At 58.6% G+C, this 22,431-nt stretch overlaps 1 protein-coding gene across 1 annotated transcript; it reads right to left on the minus strand.

Annotated features, from left to right (window-relative positions):
- Positions 1-392: 392 nt before the first annotated feature.
- Positions 393-22,254, minus strand: LOC119097224 (collagen alpha-1(IV) chain). The gene is made up of 23 exons (XM_037220278.1): positions 22,174-22,254; positions 16,589-16,701; positions 16,465-16,554; positions 15,631-15,748; positions 14,880-14,984; positions 14,287-14,349; positions 13,838-13,992; positions 12,865-13,562; positions 12,281-12,442; positions 11,559-11,720; positions 10,681-10,862; positions 10,258-10,385; positions 9,815-9,924; positions 9,048-9,238; positions 8,258-8,464; positions 7,534-7,822; positions 6,845-7,209; positions 6,006-6,204; positions 4,596-5,202; positions 3,589-4,199; positions 2,802-2,979; positions 1,860-1,974; positions 393-1,576 (listed from the first exon to the last, which is right to left on the minus strand). The coding sequence occupies exons 1-23, from the start codon at positions 22,252-22,254 to the stop codon at positions 1,265-1,267; spliced, it is 5,241 nt and encodes a 1,746-aa protein (XP_037076173.1). The 3' UTR covers positions 393-1,264.
- Between the last annotated feature and the right edge of the window lie 177 nt (positions 22,255-22,431).

A 22,431-nucleotide genomic window follows, 5' to 3' on the forward strand; every position in this document is an offset into this window, starting at 1 on the left:
GCCAGCGCTACTCTGTGGGCTGGCTGTGCGTAGCTATGGGAACGATGGTGCAGCCGCGAAAGGTATGAGATTTAGGCCTGAGCGGCCACCATGGAAGGCAACGCTGGAATGAATTGTTGTGGAACACCTTCGTGAACGGGCATCTTTCAACAACGTAATGTTAGCATCGGGTACGTCCCAGTGAAAGGTAAACTGGCCGCTGCTTCACAATCGTGGCGCATTTACCACTTGAGATGGTGATAGCAACTAGATAGGCAATGTTATCAGACGAATACGATTCCCAAATTATCCATATGTCCCAGTTAAACTGGCATTCCTCGATATATGGTCGTACACGGTGTAGCACCCACCGCGGTCATTCTGCTTAAGACTCTTTGTATTAAAAATGCAGCTTAAAAGACGATCGTCCACTTTATTTTGGTTGGTCAAGCTTCAACAGGCATTTTATTGTCAGATTTGACCTAGCCCAGCCCTCGTGAGCACCGCCATATATGCAGCTATCCGAATGAAATAAGATCGGAAACCTGGAATTAGTACTCTAAGCGACTAGAACATACACCAGACAATCATCGCTGACAGCCACGTTGAGATAATCTTCGCGGTGGCTTCTGCGTACGTAGCGATTATTCTTGGCAGTGAAATTGTCTACCATGGCAGTGATAGGCGCCCCAGTGTGGCTACAACGTGGGTTCTGGCCTTGCCCTGACGCGAAGCTCAAATCCCTGGTAGCTGTATCCTGCGAAACTCTCTGCATCCTAAAATACAACGCTATGACGCTCATAATGTAGAAACACAAAAGCTGGACAGTGCCGTGAATATGGGCATATGGATTTGCTCCAATGCGGCACTGTTTACACGGAGCGTTATTGTCACTCGTTATTGTCCGTGTTAGTTTTCAGCGAACAGTAATCTGAAAATCCCATACAAAACCTACACACAACATAAACAACGCAACGCGAATCCAAAAGAAGATCTGACTGTGTACATTCGTTTAAAAGTTGTTGTTCCGACTCAGATTTTCCCCGTTTCGTCGCACGCGGGACACATTTGTAGCCAAACTGGGGCTCTGAAGCGACCCGGCTGGCGCGCGCTTCCCAGCCCCTCTCCTGCACTTGCGCGCACCGGCCGGCGAGTTTATGATTATCACAGCGACGGACTTCTTGCGGTCGCACCACTGCCCCTTTACTAGGCGTCGTCACCGACGGGGCCTGGCGAGGGGCCGCTAGAGGTCACTGCCTTCGTCGCTAGATGTCTCCGCCGTCGCTCAGAACTGGAAGAACCTGTTGCGAGAGAAGCTCTGGCCGGGGGAGGGCAGGTCGCGCGGTCGCTGCCGGCGGCAGACGGAGCAGCGCGAGATGCGTTGGCGCAGGCTGCCCGCCTTCAGCGTCTGCTGCACCGGCCGACGGAACTGCGTCGAGCTCTCGATGGTGGCCAGCCAGTAGGAGAAGGCGGTGGTGAAGTAGTTGCAGCGGCCGTGGCCGTGGCACTCGATGAACGGCGACGGCCGGAAGTCCTCGAGACAGGAGCCGGGCGACACCAGAGACTGGCCGCCGCCCTCGGCGCCGGCGTCCGTGTGCTGAGACAAAGTGGCCGTCGTCATGGCAACGTTCGAAACTCTACCGAATGTTGCAAGCCGCTTCACTTTCGCGACGGGCATGCAGGCTTGGAACACAAGTCGAGTTTAATCGCCGCCCTCATCATCACCGCTTTGAACTTCTCAAGACATAGCAATAACTTATTTCTTCACAAACAACGTTGAAAATATTACAGCTTTCTCGTAAGATGACCATTCGTGTGAGAAACGCCACAGGAAGAAAGGTGAGCACCATGACAAGCACTGACGAGCACGCGGCGGTTACCATGAGGAACGAATAGCCGATCCAGATGCTCTCCCAGTTCGTGGGACACTCCGGCACGTCCATGCTCTGACTGTGGATGGCGATCACCAGCGTCTCGGCCTCACAGACGGAGCATCTGCAGCGGGGAGGGGGGGGGGGGGGGGCAGACGCGTCAGCCGGCACCGCCAACTTGGCCGCTCACAGCGAGTTGCGGCGGCGTTTGCAAGCAGCGAATTTTAAGTTTTGCCATCAATAAGGCGAGAGGCCTATACGTTTTCTTACTGCGATTTAAAATGGAGACACAATGCATAGTTTGAATGTAAGGATATGGCTTCTACAAAACGCGGCGTCTGGGCCGGGGCACTCTGGTTCAGAATGTTTTCTGTCTAAATAGGTTTGCTCATCACCCATGCCCTCGTAACGATAGACAACGTAGTTACGCAGGTGTCGGTAGACAACATAGTTACATATGTGTCGAGCATTGACAAGCTTCCACCACCAACCTGAAGGTGGACGTTCTGTGCCCATCGTGCTGGGATAGATGAGGCAGGGCACGGTTGGGGTGCGACTGGCATACTGGTGCTACACACGACGTACAGATATGGGTCACTGTCAGCTGAACCGATCGATGCACTCGTCTGCCGATCTGGAATCCGTGGCTCAGCTCCCAAGCAAAGTCCGGCAAACAAGTCCGTCGGGCCTGGGAATGTGGTCACCTTCTGCCCGAGACTTGCGCCCGCGATGGACTTCGTTGGTCAGTGGCGTTGTGCGTTACTGCAGGTGGACCCCGAGACGTAAGCGGTGGGTGACGTCAGTTCACTGGCAGCAGAGGCCGCCGCAGGAGTCAACCAGCACAGGCCAGAGTCGCGACTATGGCTGCGCCATTGCCGTGGAGTGCCAGCGTCTGCCGAGGAGTGTCGGCGTAGTTTTCTGCTCAGCGAGGAGAGCTGGGCTTCTGCTCACCTGGAGATGTATCTCTCGATGTCTCGTCCGACGATGGGCGTCATCATCATGGGCATCGGCTCTGGCGTGCTCAGCCAGTAGCTGTAGTCGTTGCGCTGGGCGTACTCGCATTGGTTGTTGACGTTACAAAACAAGTACGGCATGGTGGAGAACTTGCGCATGCAGGATCCGGGAGTGCCTGCGTGATGGGGAAGATGAAGTTAGCAGAGCTCGTCCGCCACATGAACCAATACGCTTGAAAGAGTGATCAGCCCAATTTTGTTTAATAACAGTGATAGCATTTCATTCGTTGGAAATGTAGTGCTGTTTAGGCCTGGTTTGGTAAGCTCACGTGACAGTCACGATCAGCCCCGCAGCAACGGCGTCAGGATGCTATGGTACCAGGTGGCCGCACAGGGACATACCCATCGGCTGTTCCTGGCCACAGTCAAGCCATGAATATTGTGTCAAGTTTCCACGAGCAGCATACTTTTGTAGTCGTCGTGGTATATAACTTCCGTTTGGCTACCGCTGGATCCACTCTGCGCCAATACCTCACCCGCCTCCCCAGACCTCTGACAGGAGTGACGACTACTGAGAGGCGAGTTTTCGCAGAACTGTGACGATTGGCAACTTAACCACTTGTCGATTTTCCTATACCCTTATGTAGGAGCTGCACTTGCAAATATTTTAAAGCTGGAAGGCAGCGCATAAATAATATCGTAGAGCACCGACAACTGGGCGCCGTTCAGGCGACCCCTGCCGTCCTTAGCGCCGTGTCCTGTCGCCCGTGCTCCAGCGCACTCACCGAGGTCGGCGCCGTGGGCCTTGGTGTTGCCGGTGACATGCAGCAGCGAGTAGCCGTCCCAGAGCCGGGTGGTGCCGGGCGGACACTGCGGCAGCGACGACGTCTGGCTGTGCCGGGTGAAGAAGAAGCCGCGGGGCTTGGGCAGCGGTCCGGGCGGCGCGTCATCGCCGGGCAGGCCGGGCGGACCGATGTCGCCGGCCGGCCCGACCCGGCCGTCCACGCCCGGCGAGCCGTCCATGCCCCTGGCACCGGCGTCGCCGGGCCGGCCGTCGCGTCCGCGTCGGCCCTGGTCGCCGGCGCGGCCGGGGAACCCGTCGCGACCGGGCTTGCCCATGCGGCCGGCGGCGCCCGGCGCGCCCGGGAAGCCGAGCAGGCCCGCCTCGCCCGCCTCGCCCTTGAAGCCGAAGGCGCCGAAGTCGCCGGTGGAGCCCTTCTGGCCGGGCGAGCCGGCGAAGCCCGGGAAGCCGGGCCGGCCGGGGAAGCCGGCCAGGCCCTTGGCGCCGGGCAGGCCGCTGGTGCCCGGCAGGCCCGGCTCGCCAAGCTCGCCTTTCAGGCCGGCAATGCCGTCAATGCCCGGCAGACCGGGCAGACCGCGGTCGCCTGCCAGTCCGCTGGAAGTGAGTTAAGTGTCAGCCGGAAGCTAGAGGCAGGGGAGCCGGAACCGACTCAGCAGTGAAGGCCTAGCGGTGCGTTGCCGGGGGAGTCGTTTCAAACGAGCAGTAACTTCAGGCGTTGCAATGCGAATGATTATCGGCCATCTAAGTGCATCGCCTCATCCCATTGTCTGAAACAACGTGAGGGCAGTGTCTGTGCAGCAAGTCAAGTGCTTTATTAAGGAATCGCCCCGACTAGTGACTTATCATTTGAAAACAGCCATATTGCGTGTCACAAATGTAAACATGCAACGTTACGGGAAGACCACAGCACTGATGAGGCAAGTAGTAATAAACAATGCATAAAACTAAAAACGCGCCGGTAGCGGTAAGGCCGCGCGGCAGACCACTTACTCGAGTCCCGGGAATCCGTCGTATCCGGCGTCGCCGTCCATGCCTCGGTCGCCGTCAGCGCCCGGTCGGCCGGAGGCGCCGGGGCGGCCGGGCAGTCCCACGCGGCCGTCGCGGCCGGGCAGGCCGTCGATGCCGCGCTCGCCGGGGGCGCCGAGCGGCCCGGCCGGACCGTCCTCCCCGTCTGGGCCACCGGCGCCTCGGTCGCCGTAGTCGCCCGGGGAGCCCTTCTGGCCCGGGAAGCCCGGCAGGCCGTCCACGCCGCGGAAGCCGATGCCGCCCTCTTCGCCCTGTTCGCCGCCAATGACGCGTCCGTCGCGGCCGGCCGGGCCCGCCTCGCCGGTGGCGCCGGCCGCACCCGGTCTGCCGGGCTCGCCGCGTTCGCCGCCGACGCCCGCGTCGCCGGCCAGGCCGCGGCGACCCTTCAGGCCGGGGAAGCCGGCCAGGCCGGGCCGGCCCGCGCTGCCCTTCAGGCCCGCGAAGCCCGAGTCTCCGGGGGTGCCATCCAGGCCGGGCAGGCCGGGGCTGCCGTTCACACCGAACTGACCCTTCAAGCCGGGGAAGCCGGGCAGGCCCTGCTGGCCCTGCCGTCCTGGGGCGCCAGACAGGCCTGGTGCAACGGAGGGGGGGGGGGAGGGGCGTTACCGGATATTGGGACCAGCACATGTATCACCAGGCACAGCTGGAGGCAAAACGAGACTCATCGCTGACAGGAGTACCACAAAGTGAACGACTCGATTATCTACAGAGGGACATCTTTGTGCATATTTAATGTTAACACTTTCACTTCTTTGATCACATTCCAGAAAACAACTCATGGTGGAGGGCTCCGAGCGAGCATAGGTCACGCAGCTCAGGAGTAAGCGCGCAAGTCAAGCATAGTTCCCAGAGTGCGAGAAGTGCGTGCGTATCATGCCGCATAGAATGCGCGCATTTCCTACAGCTTGAGGACTGCATGCTATGCTGCGTTCGGTTCCAACCCACCTCACTTGCGTGAGCTTGGATCCGTCTAGGGCATTGAAAACTGATCACGCGATTTGAAAAACTGTCAGCGGCATTATTCCAAGAGACCGTTGATAACTTTCCCCGCAGACATGTAGTGGAAGTTCCGTGGTGAAAATTGAAATTTTGAAAAATTGAAATTGAAATGCTCTGTTAGGAACGGCTTCCACACCTCTCCGCTCTTTGCTAGAGTAAAAGTGACACGGACTGCAGCGCCCTTTACTCGCATCGGTGCCTTGTAAGCAACCATTCAGTCCCGTGTCGACCAGTGTAACCATTCAGTCCCGTGTCGACCAGTGTAACCACAGTCCCGTGTCGAACAGTGTAACCATTCAGTCCCGTGTCGAACAGTGTAACCATTCAGTCCCGTGTCGACCAGTGCCACGTCTCACTCCTCGCTCGCAGTGCTACCTCTCAGGCCGCCCCGACCAGGCTCGCCGCGGAGGCCGGGTCGGCCGTCGATTCCGGCGGACCCGTCAGCACCGGCGTCCCCGCGCGCTCCCTTCAGGCCGAAGCGGCCGGGCTGGCCGGGCCGGCCAGACTGGCCGGGGAAGCCGTCCTCTCCTGCTGCGCCGGCGGGGCCAGGTCTGCCGACATCGCCCGGCGCGCCCTGGAGCCAGCCGATGGCTCCGTCAGCGGGCCACACTAGCGCACAGCTGAACGACAACGACAACGACAACGACAACGCAACGCACAGCTGAACGACAACGACAACGACAACGATAACGCAACGCACAGCTGAACGACAACGACAACGACAACGACAACGCAACGCACAGCTGAACGACAACGACAACGACAACGACAACGCACAGCTGAACGACAGCGACAACGACGACAACCCACAGCTGAACGACAACGACAACGACAACGCACAGCTGAACGACAACGACAACGACAACAACGCACAGCTGAACGATAACGACAACGACAACGCACAGCTGAACGACAACGACAACGACAACGCAACGCACAGCTGAACGCAACGACGACAACGACGCACGCTTTGCAAGCCGAAGGCGTGCTGGGACGAACAACTGGAAACAGTTTTCAGGCCAGCACGCTGTGGCGACGCTGGCCCAGCAATATCGAGCCACACATCTGCTATCTTCTGACCTGCAAAGAGCAAGCCATCACATACCCAGCCGGTCTTTCCTCTGCCTCGCCAAGTAACACATCTCTAAATTCACTGTTGTCGTCAGTGGCGACCGGGACAGCCAGCTGTGGCGGAGCGCTGCGGCGTCACTGACCTTCTGGCCGTCGAAGCCGAAGCGGCCGGGCCGTCCCTGCTCGCCCGCAAGGCCGGGCTCACCGGGGAGGCCGTCCTCGCTGTCGCCGGGAGCGCCCTGGGCGCCCGGCCGGCCGACAGCGCCGGTGTTGCCCGGCCGGCCGGGCAGGCCGTCCAGGCCGTCCAGGCCGGGCGGGCCCGGCTCGCCACGGGCCGAGTCGTCGCCGGGCAGGCCGTCCGCTCCCGGCGGTCCGAAGTCGCCCCGCTGTCCGGCCAGGCCCTGCTCGCCGTCCAGGCCAGGCGCGCCCGGCAAGCCCTCCTCGCCGAGCGGCCCCGGCGCGCCCGAGAAGCCCGGACGGCCCGGGAAGCCCTTGGGGCCCGCGGGGCCTACGAGGTACACGGTGGCGAGTTAGGTCTCACTGCGGTGCTATTCACTCGCTCATTACGCACGCCGTATCAAAACGCCAACTGACACGAAGTAGCTGTGATGCCAACCGGCAGAAGCTGTGATGTTGCGTACAGCCCTAGGTTGATGATCTTCATTCCTGGTACGCTGACTGCATCAGTCCAACAAGGTACGACATGGGCTCTACGCCTACCACTGGACGATGCCCTGAACATTGGACATTCATGTAGCGCTGTTGGCGCCTCATAAAGAACATGCAGCGCAGGCTTGAGCGCGGCAAGCGTGGTGCTTCTGTGCCCACTCACCTGCCCGCGGCCCATCGTTGCCTCGCATGCCCTTGGCGCCATCGCGGCCAGGCAGGCCGCGCGTGCCCTGGCGGCCGGGTAGGCCCGTCCGGCCGGGGAAGCCGTCCATGCCGGGCAGGCCCGGCCGACCGTCCTCGCCGTCCGGGCCGGGCAGTCCCACGCCGCCGGGCAGGCCGTCGTTGCCCTTCTGCCCGGGGAAGCCGAACAGGCCGGGCAGGCCGGGCATACCGCGCGGCCCCGGCAGACCCGGGAAGCCGGGCACCACCTCGCCCTGCCGTCCGCGCGCGCCCTGGTGGCGACCGAGAGAGGCGCTCAGACCCCCGCTCAACACCAGGCGTCGCTGATTCGGCGAACGACGCAAGCGCATTGGCTGCGTGGTCGTTGACTGCGCGTGGTGTACTTTTTGTTCCTGTTTTGCATTCTTGCTGACTTTGGCTTATTAGATCTCTCACTCCTCCACGGGCTGAGGCATATGCTTTGTTCAGCCAGCTGCTATAATTACGCGTCACTGGCCTTTTATAATGTTAGGCAAACATCAACTGTTTTCCCATATGAAAGCTTGTAAGTTCTTTTGCATTCCGTCAAACCATCACATCTCCGGTTTCTAACACCCATTGTGAACTACAACGCTCTTCCGTCGCGATTCTGAGTGGACATCTCGCCCTGTCCCCCCCCCCCCCTCGGCCCCACCTCACAGCGCAGCGTCACCCGCCCCTCTGCTCACCTGCCGTCCTGGTCGACCCTGGAAGCCGGGCGAGCCCTTCTCGCCGGGGAAGCCGACGGCGCCGCGCCGACCGAGCGGCCCGGGCGGCCCGGTGGCGCCGAGTTCGCCGGCCTCGCCCGGTCCGCCCGGTATGCCGTCGAAGCCCGGCACGCCCGGCAGGATCCGCTGGCCGTCGTTACCGCGCTCGCCCTTGCGGCCCGGCGCTCCCTGCCACACGCGCGCCGCGTCAGTCGGGTGCATGTGACGTGCTGGCGAACGGACGGCGAAGCGGCGGCGGCAGGCAGCCGGACAGGCGATAGGCCTCGACCGGCGGCGGCAGGCAGCCGGTCAAGTGAGAGGCCTCGACCGGCGGCGGCAGGCGGCCGGTCAGGCGAGAGGCCTCGACCGGCGGCGGCGGCAGGCAGCCGGACAGGCGATAGGCCTCGACCGGCGGCCGGTCAGGCGAGAGGCCTCTATTGGCGGCGGTGGCGGGCAACCGGTTAGGCGAAAGGCCTCTATTGGTGGCACAGGGGACTGCGGTCAGGATGCGGAGCCAGACCGCTGAGCCGTTCCGATGAAAATTGGGCCTATTTCAACATGTCAAAAAAGCTTTGTGGTACTCTCAAGGAAGTAGCCGCAATAACACCCGGCAACATCAGACGCCGATGACGCGCGATGCGCCGTCGGGGTCAGTGCCGAGTCGGCTCATCTCAGGCGGTCTCACACCGAGCATTTCATTCTCAGAATGAGCACCCGTGCCAAGCTGCTCTCAGATGCGCCGAGACGGGAGGCCGGCGCCGGCGGCACTCACCGGGAAGCCGTCTTGTCCTCGTAGCCCCGGCTCGCCGGCGCGGCCGTCCAGGCCGCGGTCGCCCGGGATGCCCGGGTAGCCCTTCAGACCGAGCGCGCCGCGCTCGGAGCGGCCGGCGGGGCCGCGCGGGCCACGGCGGCCCGGCACGCCCGGGTCGCCGCCAAAGCCTTTGGCGCCGGCCGGGCTGATGCCTGCGGGCAGGGCCGGCGCTGGGTGACGGGGAGCCGCCGCGGCGCTGGAGAGGGGCACAGGGCTGCTGCATGCTGCGGTCGATCCGCCGGCGCCTGTCACGTGAGGGTCGACCCCCCCCCCCCCCTCCCCCGCTAAGCTGTTGAATGTAGTTCAGTGAAAGCTGTGGGGTGCGTGGCACCAGCTGAACTTGCTATTAAACTTGTCACATCTGCACGGAAACTCAGCCCAGGTTTTGTGGCCGCCAGATCATGAATGAGCGTTCGATCACGTGATGCATTTTTCATCTTGGCGCACTATCGCCTTCGCATTCTCTCGTACATATATTATAAGAATTACATCCACATTCCGCAAAAAATCCTGGGTATCTTTCGACCGTCGTGTGGCTGTAGGGTCATCAACGTGCCCTGAACACAGGTATAGTTTACCTTGCGTAAACCCACAGGTTGTGAAATCTTTCCAGCCCTTTTCACCAGTGCCATCCCTTACGTTTCGCGTAATTGTAAGGAATATATACACATTTCTATTTTGGACAGTGCACGCAAATTAGTGCGTAGCCCAGACGTCGCCAGAGCTACCTGGAAAGCCAGGCTCTCCTCTAAGCCCTCTCGGTCCTCGTCTTTCTTCTCCCAGGGAGTCTCCGGGTTCTCCAGCTTCTCCCTCTTCTCCGTCCGATCCACGTACGCCGCTGCAAGGCGACCGGGCGTGAAGAGCGGCAGCCTGCGCCGTCACCACGCTCCACCGCGGCAGAGGTGAGATTTGGCGACAAGAGCTGCATGCTTTGACGGTCGCTGTGCTTTTAAGGCAATGTCGTCATGAGCGCCCTCATCGCTGGTGCAGTCACCATCGCTATCATCAGCGCGTGCGTGTGCAATTTATGCGCCTCTGTCCGGCGTAGCTGCCCATCGGCAGACAGGCGCACTAAGCGACGATGCAGTCAGCAAGAAAGGAACTAAGGATGAACGATTACGCCAGTGACCTTTCGTGACCTTTGCGACCTGCACCACAGCCGATTACTCACTCGAAGCCACGCAGGCCCTTGTCGCCAGTGAGGAAGATCTTCTGGTTGGGATTGGCGTCCTCACCGTCTCTGCCGGGTCTGCCATCCAGACCGTCCCGTCCTGGTATTCCCTGGTCGCCGAAGTCACCCTGCCGATACAGGAAAGGATAGCCGCAACGCTCCTCGCAACAAAGAGCCTGATGAATTTTACGCTCGTGTATCTCAATAGCTTTTGGGTGGATAGGGTGCACGGAAACGCGCTGTTTCCAGCTATATCCGACGATCACATGAGCTGTTGTGACATGTCACCTCACCGTGACGTGGATGGCGTTGAGCTGACGACGGTCGGGTCGGAGGCACTGCTCACATGCTCAGACCGCTCACTATATCAGAATGCCGACTTGCCACACTGTCCCTCTACCTTCACCTGCTCCCGCTACTCACCAGTTCGCCCTTGAAGCCTGGTGTGCCGGACAGCCCGGGCAGGCCGTCAGGGCCCTGAGGGCCGACATCGCCGGGCAGGCCGTCCGACCCCATCCCACCCAGCTCGCCGGTCGGGCCCTGCTTGGCGTCCTCGAAGATGAGCACGCCAGCGGCGCCCTTCTGACCGTCCCGGCCGGCCAGACCTGCCACGGTCGGGTCAGGTCAGGTCAGGTCGTAAGGAAACGGCGACGGTGGCTGGTCATCCGGCCCCACGCCCGGTCGGGGCGCGCGGTGCGGAACGGGGACGGGCGTGAGCCGCGGCCAGCATGGCTACGGTGCACTGGACTGGAATAGCCTGAGTGTGGTGAACCAAGAAGCTGAACAACAGTTTGCTAGACAGCAAAGCTGAATGAACGTCTTTTAATCATGACTTTTTACGCTGGTTGAGATTGTCATGCACCGTTTTTGGGCTTCTGACATAGTTGCGCATGCGTTCACCACGAATGGTGGCCGTGGAAGGCAACGGTCCTTCCGTTATCACTTGGCCGGACTGCGCTCACTTGGAGCTCGAGGGCGGGACCTGCGCTCGCATGGAGCTCGAGGGCGGGACCTGCGCTCGCATGGAATTCGAGAGTGGGACCTGCGCTTGCGTGAAGCTCGAGGGCAAGACCTGCGCTCGCGTGGAGCTCGAGGGCAAGACCTGCGCTCGCGTGGAGCTCGAAGGTGGGACCTGCGTTCATGCGGAGCTCGAGGGCGGGACCTGCGCTCGCATGGAGCTCGAGGGTGGGACCTGCGTTCACGCGGAGCTCGAGGGTGGGACCTGAGTTCACGCGGAGCTCGAGGGTGGGGCCTGCGTTCACGCGGAGCTAGAGGGCCGGACCGTGGCGCGAAGCCCTCACCTGCCGAGCCGGGCAAACCGTCGAGACCGGGGAAGCCGGTTCTGCCGGGCAGGCCGCGACGTCCTGGGCCGCCGTCCTGGCCGCGAGGTCCCTGTAGACCCGGTGCCCCCTGCAGGCCGGGGCGCCCGTCGTCGCCCGCCTTGCCCTTCTCACACGGCGTCACTGAAACGAGACGGCACGGGACGTTGAGAGCGGCACCGCACCCCCGCCGCTTCCGCCTCACAGGCCGAGGCCCCTGGTGCACGAATGAGCCCGGTGGTGGGAGAGGGATTATCGTTAGTTGGTGCTGTGCTACACGGAGTGGTGCTGCTGATTTTTATTCAGATTTCAACTAGCAGAGTTTCAAAGAAATCCCCGGTTTCCAGGGCAACAGCAGCATCTAACAACAGCAGTTTGATGAACAACGCAAATGAAACAGCATTACCTGCTAAAAACGAACAAATTTTAAGACTGAATATTCTAGGCGGATAAAAGCGCTTGCATATCAGAAGAACCATGCGAAAAGAGGAGTAAAATTTACCAGCAACGGCATCTACGTATGAAATTGTTTGTACATTTGCATAACACATTCAAGGAGGCAGTTTTACCGAGCGAAACGCATGCACGTCAACTCTTTAGCAAAGAGGAGCAAAATAACAGACACGTGGATCCACCCCACCAAAGTATCCACACTCATGACTGACGTCTGACGGCATCCCCTGATATCCTGTGACGTCACTCACGGCTCTGGGGCAGGCAGTCGTCGCCACGGCGCCCTGGAACGCCGGTCGGACCTCTCGGTCCGTCCCTGCCGGCCTCGCCGGCCGGTCCGGGCGGGCCGGGCAGGCCCGGTGCACCCTCCGGACCCTCCTTCCTCACTCCGATGCCCGGTATGCCTTTGGGACCTGGGGGCACGCGTGTGCTGTACAAGCGTCGCGTAGAAGTAGGAGCATGCTGTTATCATGCAGACGTGATAGTGGGATGCGGTAGCTGTGGCGCATTCGGCCGCACTTGTGTTGTCATAAAGCATGGGCATCCCAAAAATAAACCATCTCAGTTCTAAACCCGCATGTGTGCTGACATTGCCGTAAAAGGTTGCGGCTGTGGCGTTTATTTTGATCTCCCATGCACCTGCCACCATCCCTTCCGGGCAAGAACATGAACACGAGGCGACCCTGAGACGCATCAGCTCACAGCTTCAACACGGGGTGAGCGCCCTGAACATGAGGCGCTATCCTGAGACCTATCCGCCGACAGCTTCAACACGGGGTGAGCGTACGGCGCGCGGCGGGCTCGGTCCACCGCTGGCGGTGGCCGGCGTGCTCACCTGCGAAGCCGGGGTCGCCTCGGTCGCCAGGCAGGCCGTCGAGCGCCGGTCGGCCGGGGATGCCGTCTCGGCCTGGCTCGCCGATAGCCACGGCGCCCTGCTGGCCCTTCGGGCCGGGGAAGCCGGCCTGGCCGGCGGCGCCGGGAAGCCCGGGCGGCCCGGCCGGACCCGGCTGGCCATCCTCGCCCGGGTTACCAGGCGTGACGAGGCCCGGCGCGCCGCTGTCGCCCGGCCTGCCGCGCGGCCCCGGCGGCCCCACGAAGCCAAGCGGGCCGACCTGGCCGGTGCGGCCCGGCTGGCCCGGCTCGCCAGGCCGGCCAGGGAAGCCGAGGTCGCCCTGTACGCCCTGTGAGCCCTTCATCTCCTCAGCGATGGCCGGGTCGTAGAAGCCCTTAGGCCCAACGTCGCCCTGCGTGCCGGGCGTGCCCGGCCGGCCCGGCTCGCCGAGGCTGCCCCGGCGGCCGAACCCGCCGTCGAGGCCGCTAAAGCCTGGCGCGCCCTTGGAACCCTTGTCGCCGTACTGGCCCGACTGGCCGGGGCGGCCCTGCTTGCCGCGCCGGCCTTCATGGCCCCGCTGGCCCCGCATGCCCTTCTGGCCGCTGGGGCCCCGCACGCCGGCCCTGCCGTCCTCCCCGGGCGGGCCACGCGGGCCCTTGCTTCCTCGAGGGCCCCTGGCCCCATCCGGTCCTATGCGGCCCCTGCGGCAAACGACGCATGCCATGATTGTTTATGATGCGCCAGTGAACCAGCGCACGTGCCACCAATCGGCATCATGGCGGGACAAAACAGCTTAGGTTACAGGTGTTCGTGTCATTCTTCATTTTTGTGCTGAGCACCCTTCAACTGATAATTTACAGAATCACAACATCACAGCATCGCAAGCATTATGATGCCGCCAGCAAGACTTGGGAAACTGAGGTGTTAAGAAAACCCGAGGTACGCGGTTTTGTAGATGCCCATGGGCTTTACTTACGGTATAGTTGATATTCCTGGGGGCTGGTTTGCGAAAGTGAAAGGCTGACCTGGCGGTCCTCTTTCTCCGCCTTGGCCCTTTTCACCTTTAGGACCCACTTTAGCGGCGCCCTTCACGCCCTTGAAGCCAGAAAGCCCGTCGGGACCAGGCGGGCCCTACAGCGGAACACGAGCAGGTCATGGCAGGGTATTGATGGGCCATTCCATGGTTGCAAAACATATGTTCTTAGATCAATACGGTGAAGCAAGGGGTCTAAAATTACGATTCCATATGGATTTGTTGGCACGATGCTGGAATTCTGGATATAATAGCAGAAATGGCAAGCATTTTATTTCACTCGTTGATAGCACTGAAGTCTTTTTTACCTCTTCCACGAAGGCATGCCTAGCATGTAAATGGGCCATGATGGCTAATACCCCAGTCCAGACAAGAATAGCAAATAAACTTACCCTGAGTCCCGGATCTCCCTGAAATCCTGTGTAGCCTTTTGGTCCCGGTAGTCCAGGCAAACCCTGTAACAAGCCCCACACGATACATAAAATAACTGGAAAGGGCGGGCCTTATGGGGTATTCCTACACAGCATGGCTACGGGCATGCGAAAATATATTTTGTGGCTAAATATTGAGCTCAACGTATTTGTTAAAAGACCGGCGCGGAGCAAATCGGAAACGCCCTTTTCTTTGCATATTATGTTTATGGCACCCTGACCACCAAACGCATAGTGTCACGATAAAACTCGTCCTCCGTGAGAAATGAGAACTGGTAGCAAACTGCTGGGGCCTTCACGGTGTGCAGGAGTCTCGCCCATACGCCCGCGATGCCCGCGTCACCAGCGGAGCACAACACCGGTGTGCTCGTTACAGCAGGAGTGAGGGTCGGTGCTGTGGTGCTCTTCGTATGCTACGATGATGATGCAATAATTACGACGTGATTGTGATGACTGGAGGACTTCTCGGAGCCCTATGCGTCTAGCACAACGGGTCCAAGCGGCCGAGAAGCGTAGCCGGCTCTGACAGTGTAGTTTGTAAGCTGGCGACTCACGCCTCCGCCCGGTCGACCCGCGGTGCCCTGCTCGCCCTTGATGCCGACCGAGTTGGCGCCAGCCGTCTCCCGGGTCTCCCTGGGGGCCCCGAAGGCCGTCCTGTCCTGCGGAGACGGCGGCTCAGGGTCAGACTCTGAGGGGTCAGGAGTCAGACTCGTCAGGCGGCGGCGGGATAGCCGCAGGGAGCGGGCGGCGGATCGGGGTCAGACTCTGAGGGGTCAGGAGTCGGACTGGTCAGGCGGTGGCGGGACAGCCGCAGGGGGCGGGCGGCGGATCGGGGTCAGACTCTCAGGGGTCAGGAGTCAGACTGGTCAGGCGGTGGCGGGACAGCCACAGGGAGCGGGCGGCGGATCGGGGTCAGACTCTGAGGGGTCAGGAGTCGGACTGGTCAGGCGGTGGTGGGACAGCCGCAGAGGGCGGGCGGCGGATCGGGGTCAGACTCTGAGGGGTCAGGAGTCGGACTGATCAGGCGGGTGGCGGGACAGCCGCAGGGGCGGGCGGCGGATCGGCGGCGGCTCACATCCAGCGGTGCCACGAACTCCGCCTCACAACGCTACTGAGGTGAGCGCACGTACGCGCGCACTCCGTGGCCTCACCGACCAAACCCCACGATGCTTCAGTTGTCTTCAGCTGAGAACGCCGACCGCCTCAATGTTGGGGAGGAGATTACGCCGCGAGCACTCCTGGACACGACGCCAGAGCGCCTGCCTGCGTTGGAGAGGAGGGCGGGCAGGGACGCCGGTGGCTTACCTGGCTGCCCCCGAGGGCCGGTGAGGCCGGGCAGACCCGACAGACCCGGCTGGCCGTCCGTGCCGTTGCAGCCAGGGAAGCCGAGCGCGCCCCGAGAACCTTCGTTCCCCGGCAGACCCTGCTCACCCGGGGAACAGCATGGTCAGGACGCACGGCTGATGTTTCACGCGCTGCATTACATATTCCAGGAACAGTTAAAGGTTCAAAAAACGGGCTTAACGGATCGATATGAAGCTATATGTTGTTTTTCTTAGGGCATGCAGTGCTGGTAACGTTGATGAGCAATCACAACTAGCGCAATGTAGTTACAACCTGGGAATGCAGCTTCTCTTCATGTGACGGTAACCCAACCTCCGACGTGATGTCATGCCATGAAGTATGTTAGGTACAATAAACATATTGCTGAGTGACATCACATCGGTGCCACCCAGCCCCCTTCCTACACTTCCATTCAGGTTATGACTGTCTTGTGACCCCTCGTGGTGCGTCGTTAGAGGCTGCGTCTCATGTTAGCCTTCCACCGTCCACGCGATCAATGAGCAGGCCCGCCCGGCAGGTCATGTTACCAAATCCATACGCCCCATCCACTCACCAGATCCACCCGCCACCCGCCAGATCCATACGTACGGTCCACTCACAAGATCCACGCACTGCTCACCAGATCCATCCATGTGATCCACTCACCATATCCGCCTGACACTTACTCGATCCACTCGCTCGGTCCACTCCCCAGATCCATCCTCCCGATCCACTTGCCAGAGTCATCATCTCGATCCACTCGTCAGATCCACTCACACGATCCATTCCCCAAATTCGTCTGCCTGGTCCACTCACAGCGATTCCCGGCGCTCCTCGGAAGCCGGCGGCGCCCTGGCGGCCGCGGTAGCCCTTGGCTCCCTGGCCACCTTCCTCGCCACGCGAGCCCTTCATGCCGGACGGGCCACCCGGACCCTCGGGCCCCGTGTCGCCGGGGTAGCCCTGCGAGCCTTGCAGGCCCGGGATGCCCGGGTTGCCCACATAGCCCTTGTCTCCTTCGCAAATGCAGTTCTGTACCACGCAGCCCTTGCATGCCTGAAATGAAGATGGGGGTGAGCGACTGGTGCGGACGTCAGGAACAAGTTATAGTTAAGGCGTCCAAGGAGGCCACTGACTAGACAGGCATGAGAGCCACGGACGGAGTATTTGGGGACGTTACGGTTCACGGTTACGGTTGTGATTTGAGCCTTCTGGAACTACGTGGAACCAATATGTAAGCATGGATCAGAGTTTCCACCAACGACGGTCAGAGACTGAAGACAAAGACATAATTACTGGATAAGGTAGTCGGTGGGAATGTCTCCGTTTCCCCCGAGTGGTGTTTTTATTACCGCTCACAGCTGCAACTTATTCAGGTAGAAAAAAATGCTGTTGGCGGAGCAAATCCTAAACCGTTTCCAGCGCATTGCTGACCCTAGTCTAGCACACCACTACGCAGAGCCTAAAGCATTATATCTGCTCACTCAGAGCAGTTTCAGAGAGCCTTCAGATGCCTTTTCTCATCCAAATGACCTTGTCTACGTCCATTACTAAGCTTTCAAAGCAATCGTCCCATTCATGGTATGTCTGTGGTGGCTTAGGAACGCGTGTTGGAGCATTTAAACCTCGGCCGCGCGCGTCGGAGGTGTTCAAATATGACGTGATAGGTTTTAACATACGTATTAAGATACGCAAATGTATCTATACACACACACGGCATACATACACACACACACACACACACACACACACACACACACACACACACACACAACACACACACACACCACACACACACACACACACACACACACAACACACACACCACACACACACACACACACAACACACACACACCAACACACACACACACACACACACACACACACACACCACACAACACACACACACACACACACACACACACACACACACACACACATATATATATATATATATATATATATATATATATATATATATATATATATATAAATTGCATTAGTTCGGTAAAATATCGGTTTCACCTCCCTTTTTCTGGCATTGCAATGTGAACTTTTCAACCGCGCCCCAAGCCAGCGATTGCGCCCTGATATTACCGGGCCAAAAGACTGTCTGCTCGGGTCCATACGACACCAGCAGTGCAATTCAAAGCATCGCACAGGTATGGTGCTTGATGAGGTGTGATGCATCAAGATTTTCAGCGCTTGGCCATGGGCAGTGTGACAAGGTGTTTGGTCCCACGTGATGTGTTGTGCCATTCCCCCACCCACACGCGGATCATCGACGCAGTCGGTCCGGGCCGCTCCCAGCGCACGTCTCCCGCCGCTCGGCCAGCTCCTCCGTCTGGCGTCCAGGCCGTGTCACAACAGCCGGCCGCGGGGGTCACGGCGTCTGGAGGTGGCTTCCATGCAATAAACAGTGCCGCGAAGGACAGCACATGACGTAATGGTGCGCGGGCGGCAGGGGATGCCGCCGGTGGGACCGGGTCACCGTCGGCGGCCCGCTTGAACCCCGCCCGAGGCATAAACAGGTCGGCCGCGGCCGCCACCTGTTTGCTTACAGAGCGGTCGGCGGCTGCAGTGGAGTCGCATACCGAGCCGGCCGCGGCCGGCGACACGGTGCAGCTGTTGCTTGAATAAACAGCGTCCGCTGCTGCCCCCCGGCCGCCGGGCGTGGGCGGTGGCCGGCTGGAGGGGGGGGGGGGGGGGAGGGTGGGAGGGCGGGAGCGAGCGGGAGTGGACGTCCGACAGGTCACGGCCCATTGTGTCCGGAGAGAGGGCGGAACGGAATAACGACGGAATTTCCGGCCCCGCGGCGGCGGCGGCGGTACCGGATGCAAGCCTCCAGACGGCGGGCGGGTGTTGCTGCAAACACACACTCGCCTTGACTATGCTGAGGAGCGGCGTATTCGCGTCTCCGCATAGCTGTGGACAGGATCCCTGGAGGGCTCTACTTTTGTATCTGACTTTGGACACGGCTGCGGTGGTCCTGGTGAGGAGTGTAGGCTGCGAATGGTCCATTTTGTGATGGCAAAGGGCTTAAGGCTTGTGTGTGCACATGCGTGATTATCATTACTCAAGAAGCAAACTCATTATCCTTATGGTTTTGCACCCAAGAACTTTCTAACGGAGCTGTCCACTCATCTATTCACTGTCCGGTCTAATCGCCCGTGCAATGCAAAGCTGAGACTTCTACATTTTGGTACAGTGAGCAAGTCAAGAGGGAAGTGAATAATCGTGGAACTTTACAGCACGGGGGAACTGTGGGCGTTTAGAACAAGTGACTCCAACTTATATGAATCAGAAAATAGCAGAAACAGAACGTTTTAAAACAACAGCTTAAAGGGAATGTTCCGCAGTTGAGGATATTGAAGCATCATATATGGTAAAATAAGCTCACTGATAACTTTTCGCATAGTTTTAAGTAGACAAGACTGTTCAGCTAGCGCCATTGCTCTGTTGAGTAATATGCTGCTCAATACATAATTTGTATTATCATCGTACCATGCACAACATATCATTATATCTGGACATTATATCTGGACAGTCGTTATATCTGGAAATTGTGCACATGAACACAGCATACGAAGGACTCGACAACGATATTTTTCTTAGCCTTGACTACCGCATCGGCACTGAAATGGTAGGATCTGAATGACTTAACTATGGCCTCATAGATTCCTGGGTGAATTTGAACAAATATTCTGTTTTTTTCAAAATATTCTGTTTTTAAAATAACAGTTTTCACAAAATATTCTGCACATTCTCTTGAGCGTGTAGCTCAGAAACTAAAGGGGTTTAGGTCTTAAGAGGGAAGGACTGTTCACAGCACCAGAAGGTCTTCAAGATGGCTATTTCACTTAAAACCTCATATCAATGTGCAGTACTTCCCTTAAAACAGATATTAAGTCAGTCTCACTGGGGTAAGGTGAAGCATGACCCGGTTCTCCCGGCTGGGAAAAATGGAGCATAAATGACACGTGCCCATCGTATACATTGATGTAACGGGAAACACATCGAATATGAAGCAATGTAATTTTCCGCACTATGCACATCATTATGCAATAAAAAGAAAACATGAAATGATGATAAAACGACACGTCTGCAATCAGTGTGGCGAAGAATAAAAATGCATTGATAGTCATAGATGTTGCTGCGTTCCAAAGTTGAGCCAACAACTGTTTGCGTCGTAAATATCATGAAACCACCACGCCGTATGGTCAAAGCTGAAAAGGGACGCTTAAGCAAAGCAGCACATTTTTCTGGTGCTGCTCTACAATTTGACCAAAAAATATGACGTAAAAATCGTTTGGGTGCCGCACTTGGACGCGATCAAAGCCTTCATAGCCTATCCGACTTGCTAAAGAAAGCTGAATTTCTAGTTGAGTCTCCTGATCCTGGCTCACTTCAACTCCACGCAGTGCGACGAAAACCCAGCCAATGAGATTTCTCGGTAATCACCGATCTTCGGGCCGGGTGGCTCAGTGTGCCGTACTACACGCGAGCATTGCGGTACAGGATACTCTCCAGAAGATGCGATGTCCCAGCCTCTAGCGTTCATTACGTGCACTCTACTTTTATTACTCGTCACTAGACTGCGCTAGTGATACGCATGCGTGCTCTTGGAGTTAAGCTAGGTATCGCCGTTCCTGGCTTCGCTTGCATCCTATTTGTTGCATGATTGATGGTACAGAGAGTAAAAGAAAACGGCTATTTCGTTAAATTTTGTTTCGGTTAGGTACAATGCTGGGGTGGGAGTCTGACCGAAACGAAAATCATATTTAAAACAAGTGTGATCTAGTCCTTCCCTCCGGTTATTTGCGGGTGTCAGTTTCATCGGGTGCATACAAAATTCATATTTGGATCCCTCTCAATCAATATCCAACACCTTTGCGCAGTGTGGGTCCAAAGTTCTCTAGGTAACGGTGCCACAAGAGCACTTGCGTATTCCTGTCCAGAAATACGGATAGGTCCTACATAGAATTGGTGTCGCTATGCATAGAGGTGTTGTGTCTAACATGCATGGCTGCCAATTTTAGCTTAAGTCCAGAAAAAAACTGGTTTGTTATGTCCGAAATGTCCAATTCGCTCAGGATCGTCACCCACTCCAGCAAAGCCCCATATCTGATGGTGTGTAGTGGAGTAGTGATTTTACTTCATCTCCTGGACGCTAATTGTGCTTCTTGCGCTAATCACGTGTTACGCTGGGCTGCTAACACCCCATGTGTTTATAGCGGGAATACAATGAGTGCAAAGTGCCGATTTCGTTCCTAATAAAGGTTGATAGTACCTTCCATATGAAGCTAACTTAGGAGCGTTTTCAAAGTTCGTTCCTTTCAGTTCGTTGGCTCAAGAATGACGTTGACGGTTCTGTGCAGGTCATGGATCCAATATCGCGACTAGTTTGACCATTCTCGATTGGAAAGTCATGCTGCTACAGAGTGTCACTCGTTCGGCGTCTTCCATGCACCAGCATCAGCTGGCTCCATTTCCAGAGAAGAAATATGGCCAAGTGGCAGGTGGTCAAACGTGGAATAAGCGGACTAATCAATGTCTAACGCAATGTCTACACGACTTTACTCAAATGTAGCAACTGCTCGATCTGAATACAGCACAACACCATTAGTCATTGGTTTTATTGTCTGATGTGTTCGCAACGAAGATGTTCCGTCATTTTCTTGTTGGAAGTGCCTGTTTCATCAACAGCGACTTTGCGTGTCATCCGGTTTACCGTGAGGCCAGCTGACCCGCGCGCTTGGTGAGCAGGGTGGGAGTGTCCGGATTTTCTCCAACGTGTCCGTGATTTATTCTGCATGCAAGTATTTCGCCGCCCGTTTTCTGCCGCGTGTGCTGTGCCACAGACAAGCCCTGACTGCTCGCGCGATGCTGTGGCATCAGTGCTCAGGCTACTTGAGAGGCGTCACCGCAGCGTTGATCTGTCTCCACCAGGCGGATCTGAGACCATGGCGGAATCTGGGACCATGGCGGATCTGGGACCATGGCGGATCTGGGACCTGCGCGGGCCCACAGCCACCTCGCCTGTTCGGCGCAGGCTCAGAGAAGCCTAACTGCACTCTGGCGGCCTCCTTGCAAAACACAGGGGCTGCGCGCGCATGGTTGCGTGCCCCTGGCGGCGAGCTCCAGAACCTCTTGGCGCGGAGGAGGTTGGCGGCGCACTCGCCGCCCTTCTGCTGCCGAGCGGTCCGCACCGGACCGGGAGGCCACCCCACTCACCTGCCTCACGTTTGGGCTGCGTGAAAAAAATGCCAGCGTACACATGACTTCGAAATAAACGGCTGATAAACAGTGCGTCAACTTGGTAAATAAACACTGGGCCAGAAAATCAAAAAAATTATTTTTATCAGCAGAGGTATCCGACTTGGTTGCTTTGATACCTGACAAATCGCATTCAGTACACACGAAACCTATCCCCCAACCCCTTACGAAAGCCGTCCACACCTACTCCACCCAGAGCTGCCTGCAGGGCCGGGCCTTCCGCCGAGCGCGCACCGGCTTGGGGACTCACCGCAGCGTCGGCCGTCCGAGGGACCCGGAGCAGCAGCAAGAGGGCGGCCAGCGCGAGCGGCAGCCAGCGCGCGGCGGCCATCCTGTCGCGTGTCACAGACGGACGGGGCGGCGGCGCATGGGGCGGCGCGGTCACCGAGCCGGGGCCAGCACGCTCCCCCCGTGACTGGGGCGCTCACTGATCTGGGCGCGCGCCACGGCACCCGGCCGGCGCGCGGAGGACCACGCCGCCGCTGCTCGGGGCGTGGCCTAAGTCAAG

The sequence above is a fragment of the Pollicipes pollicipes genome, unplaced genomic scaffold (genome assembly GCF_011947565.3).
Source record: "Pollicipes pollicipes isolate AB1234 unplaced genomic scaffold, Ppol_2.1 Scaffold_4295;HRSCAF=5057_pilon_pilon_pilon, whole genome shotgun sequence".
Classification (NCBI taxonomy): Eukaryota; Metazoa; Arthropoda; class Thecostraca; order Pollicipedomorpha; family Pollicipedidae; genus Pollicipes; species Pollicipes pollicipes.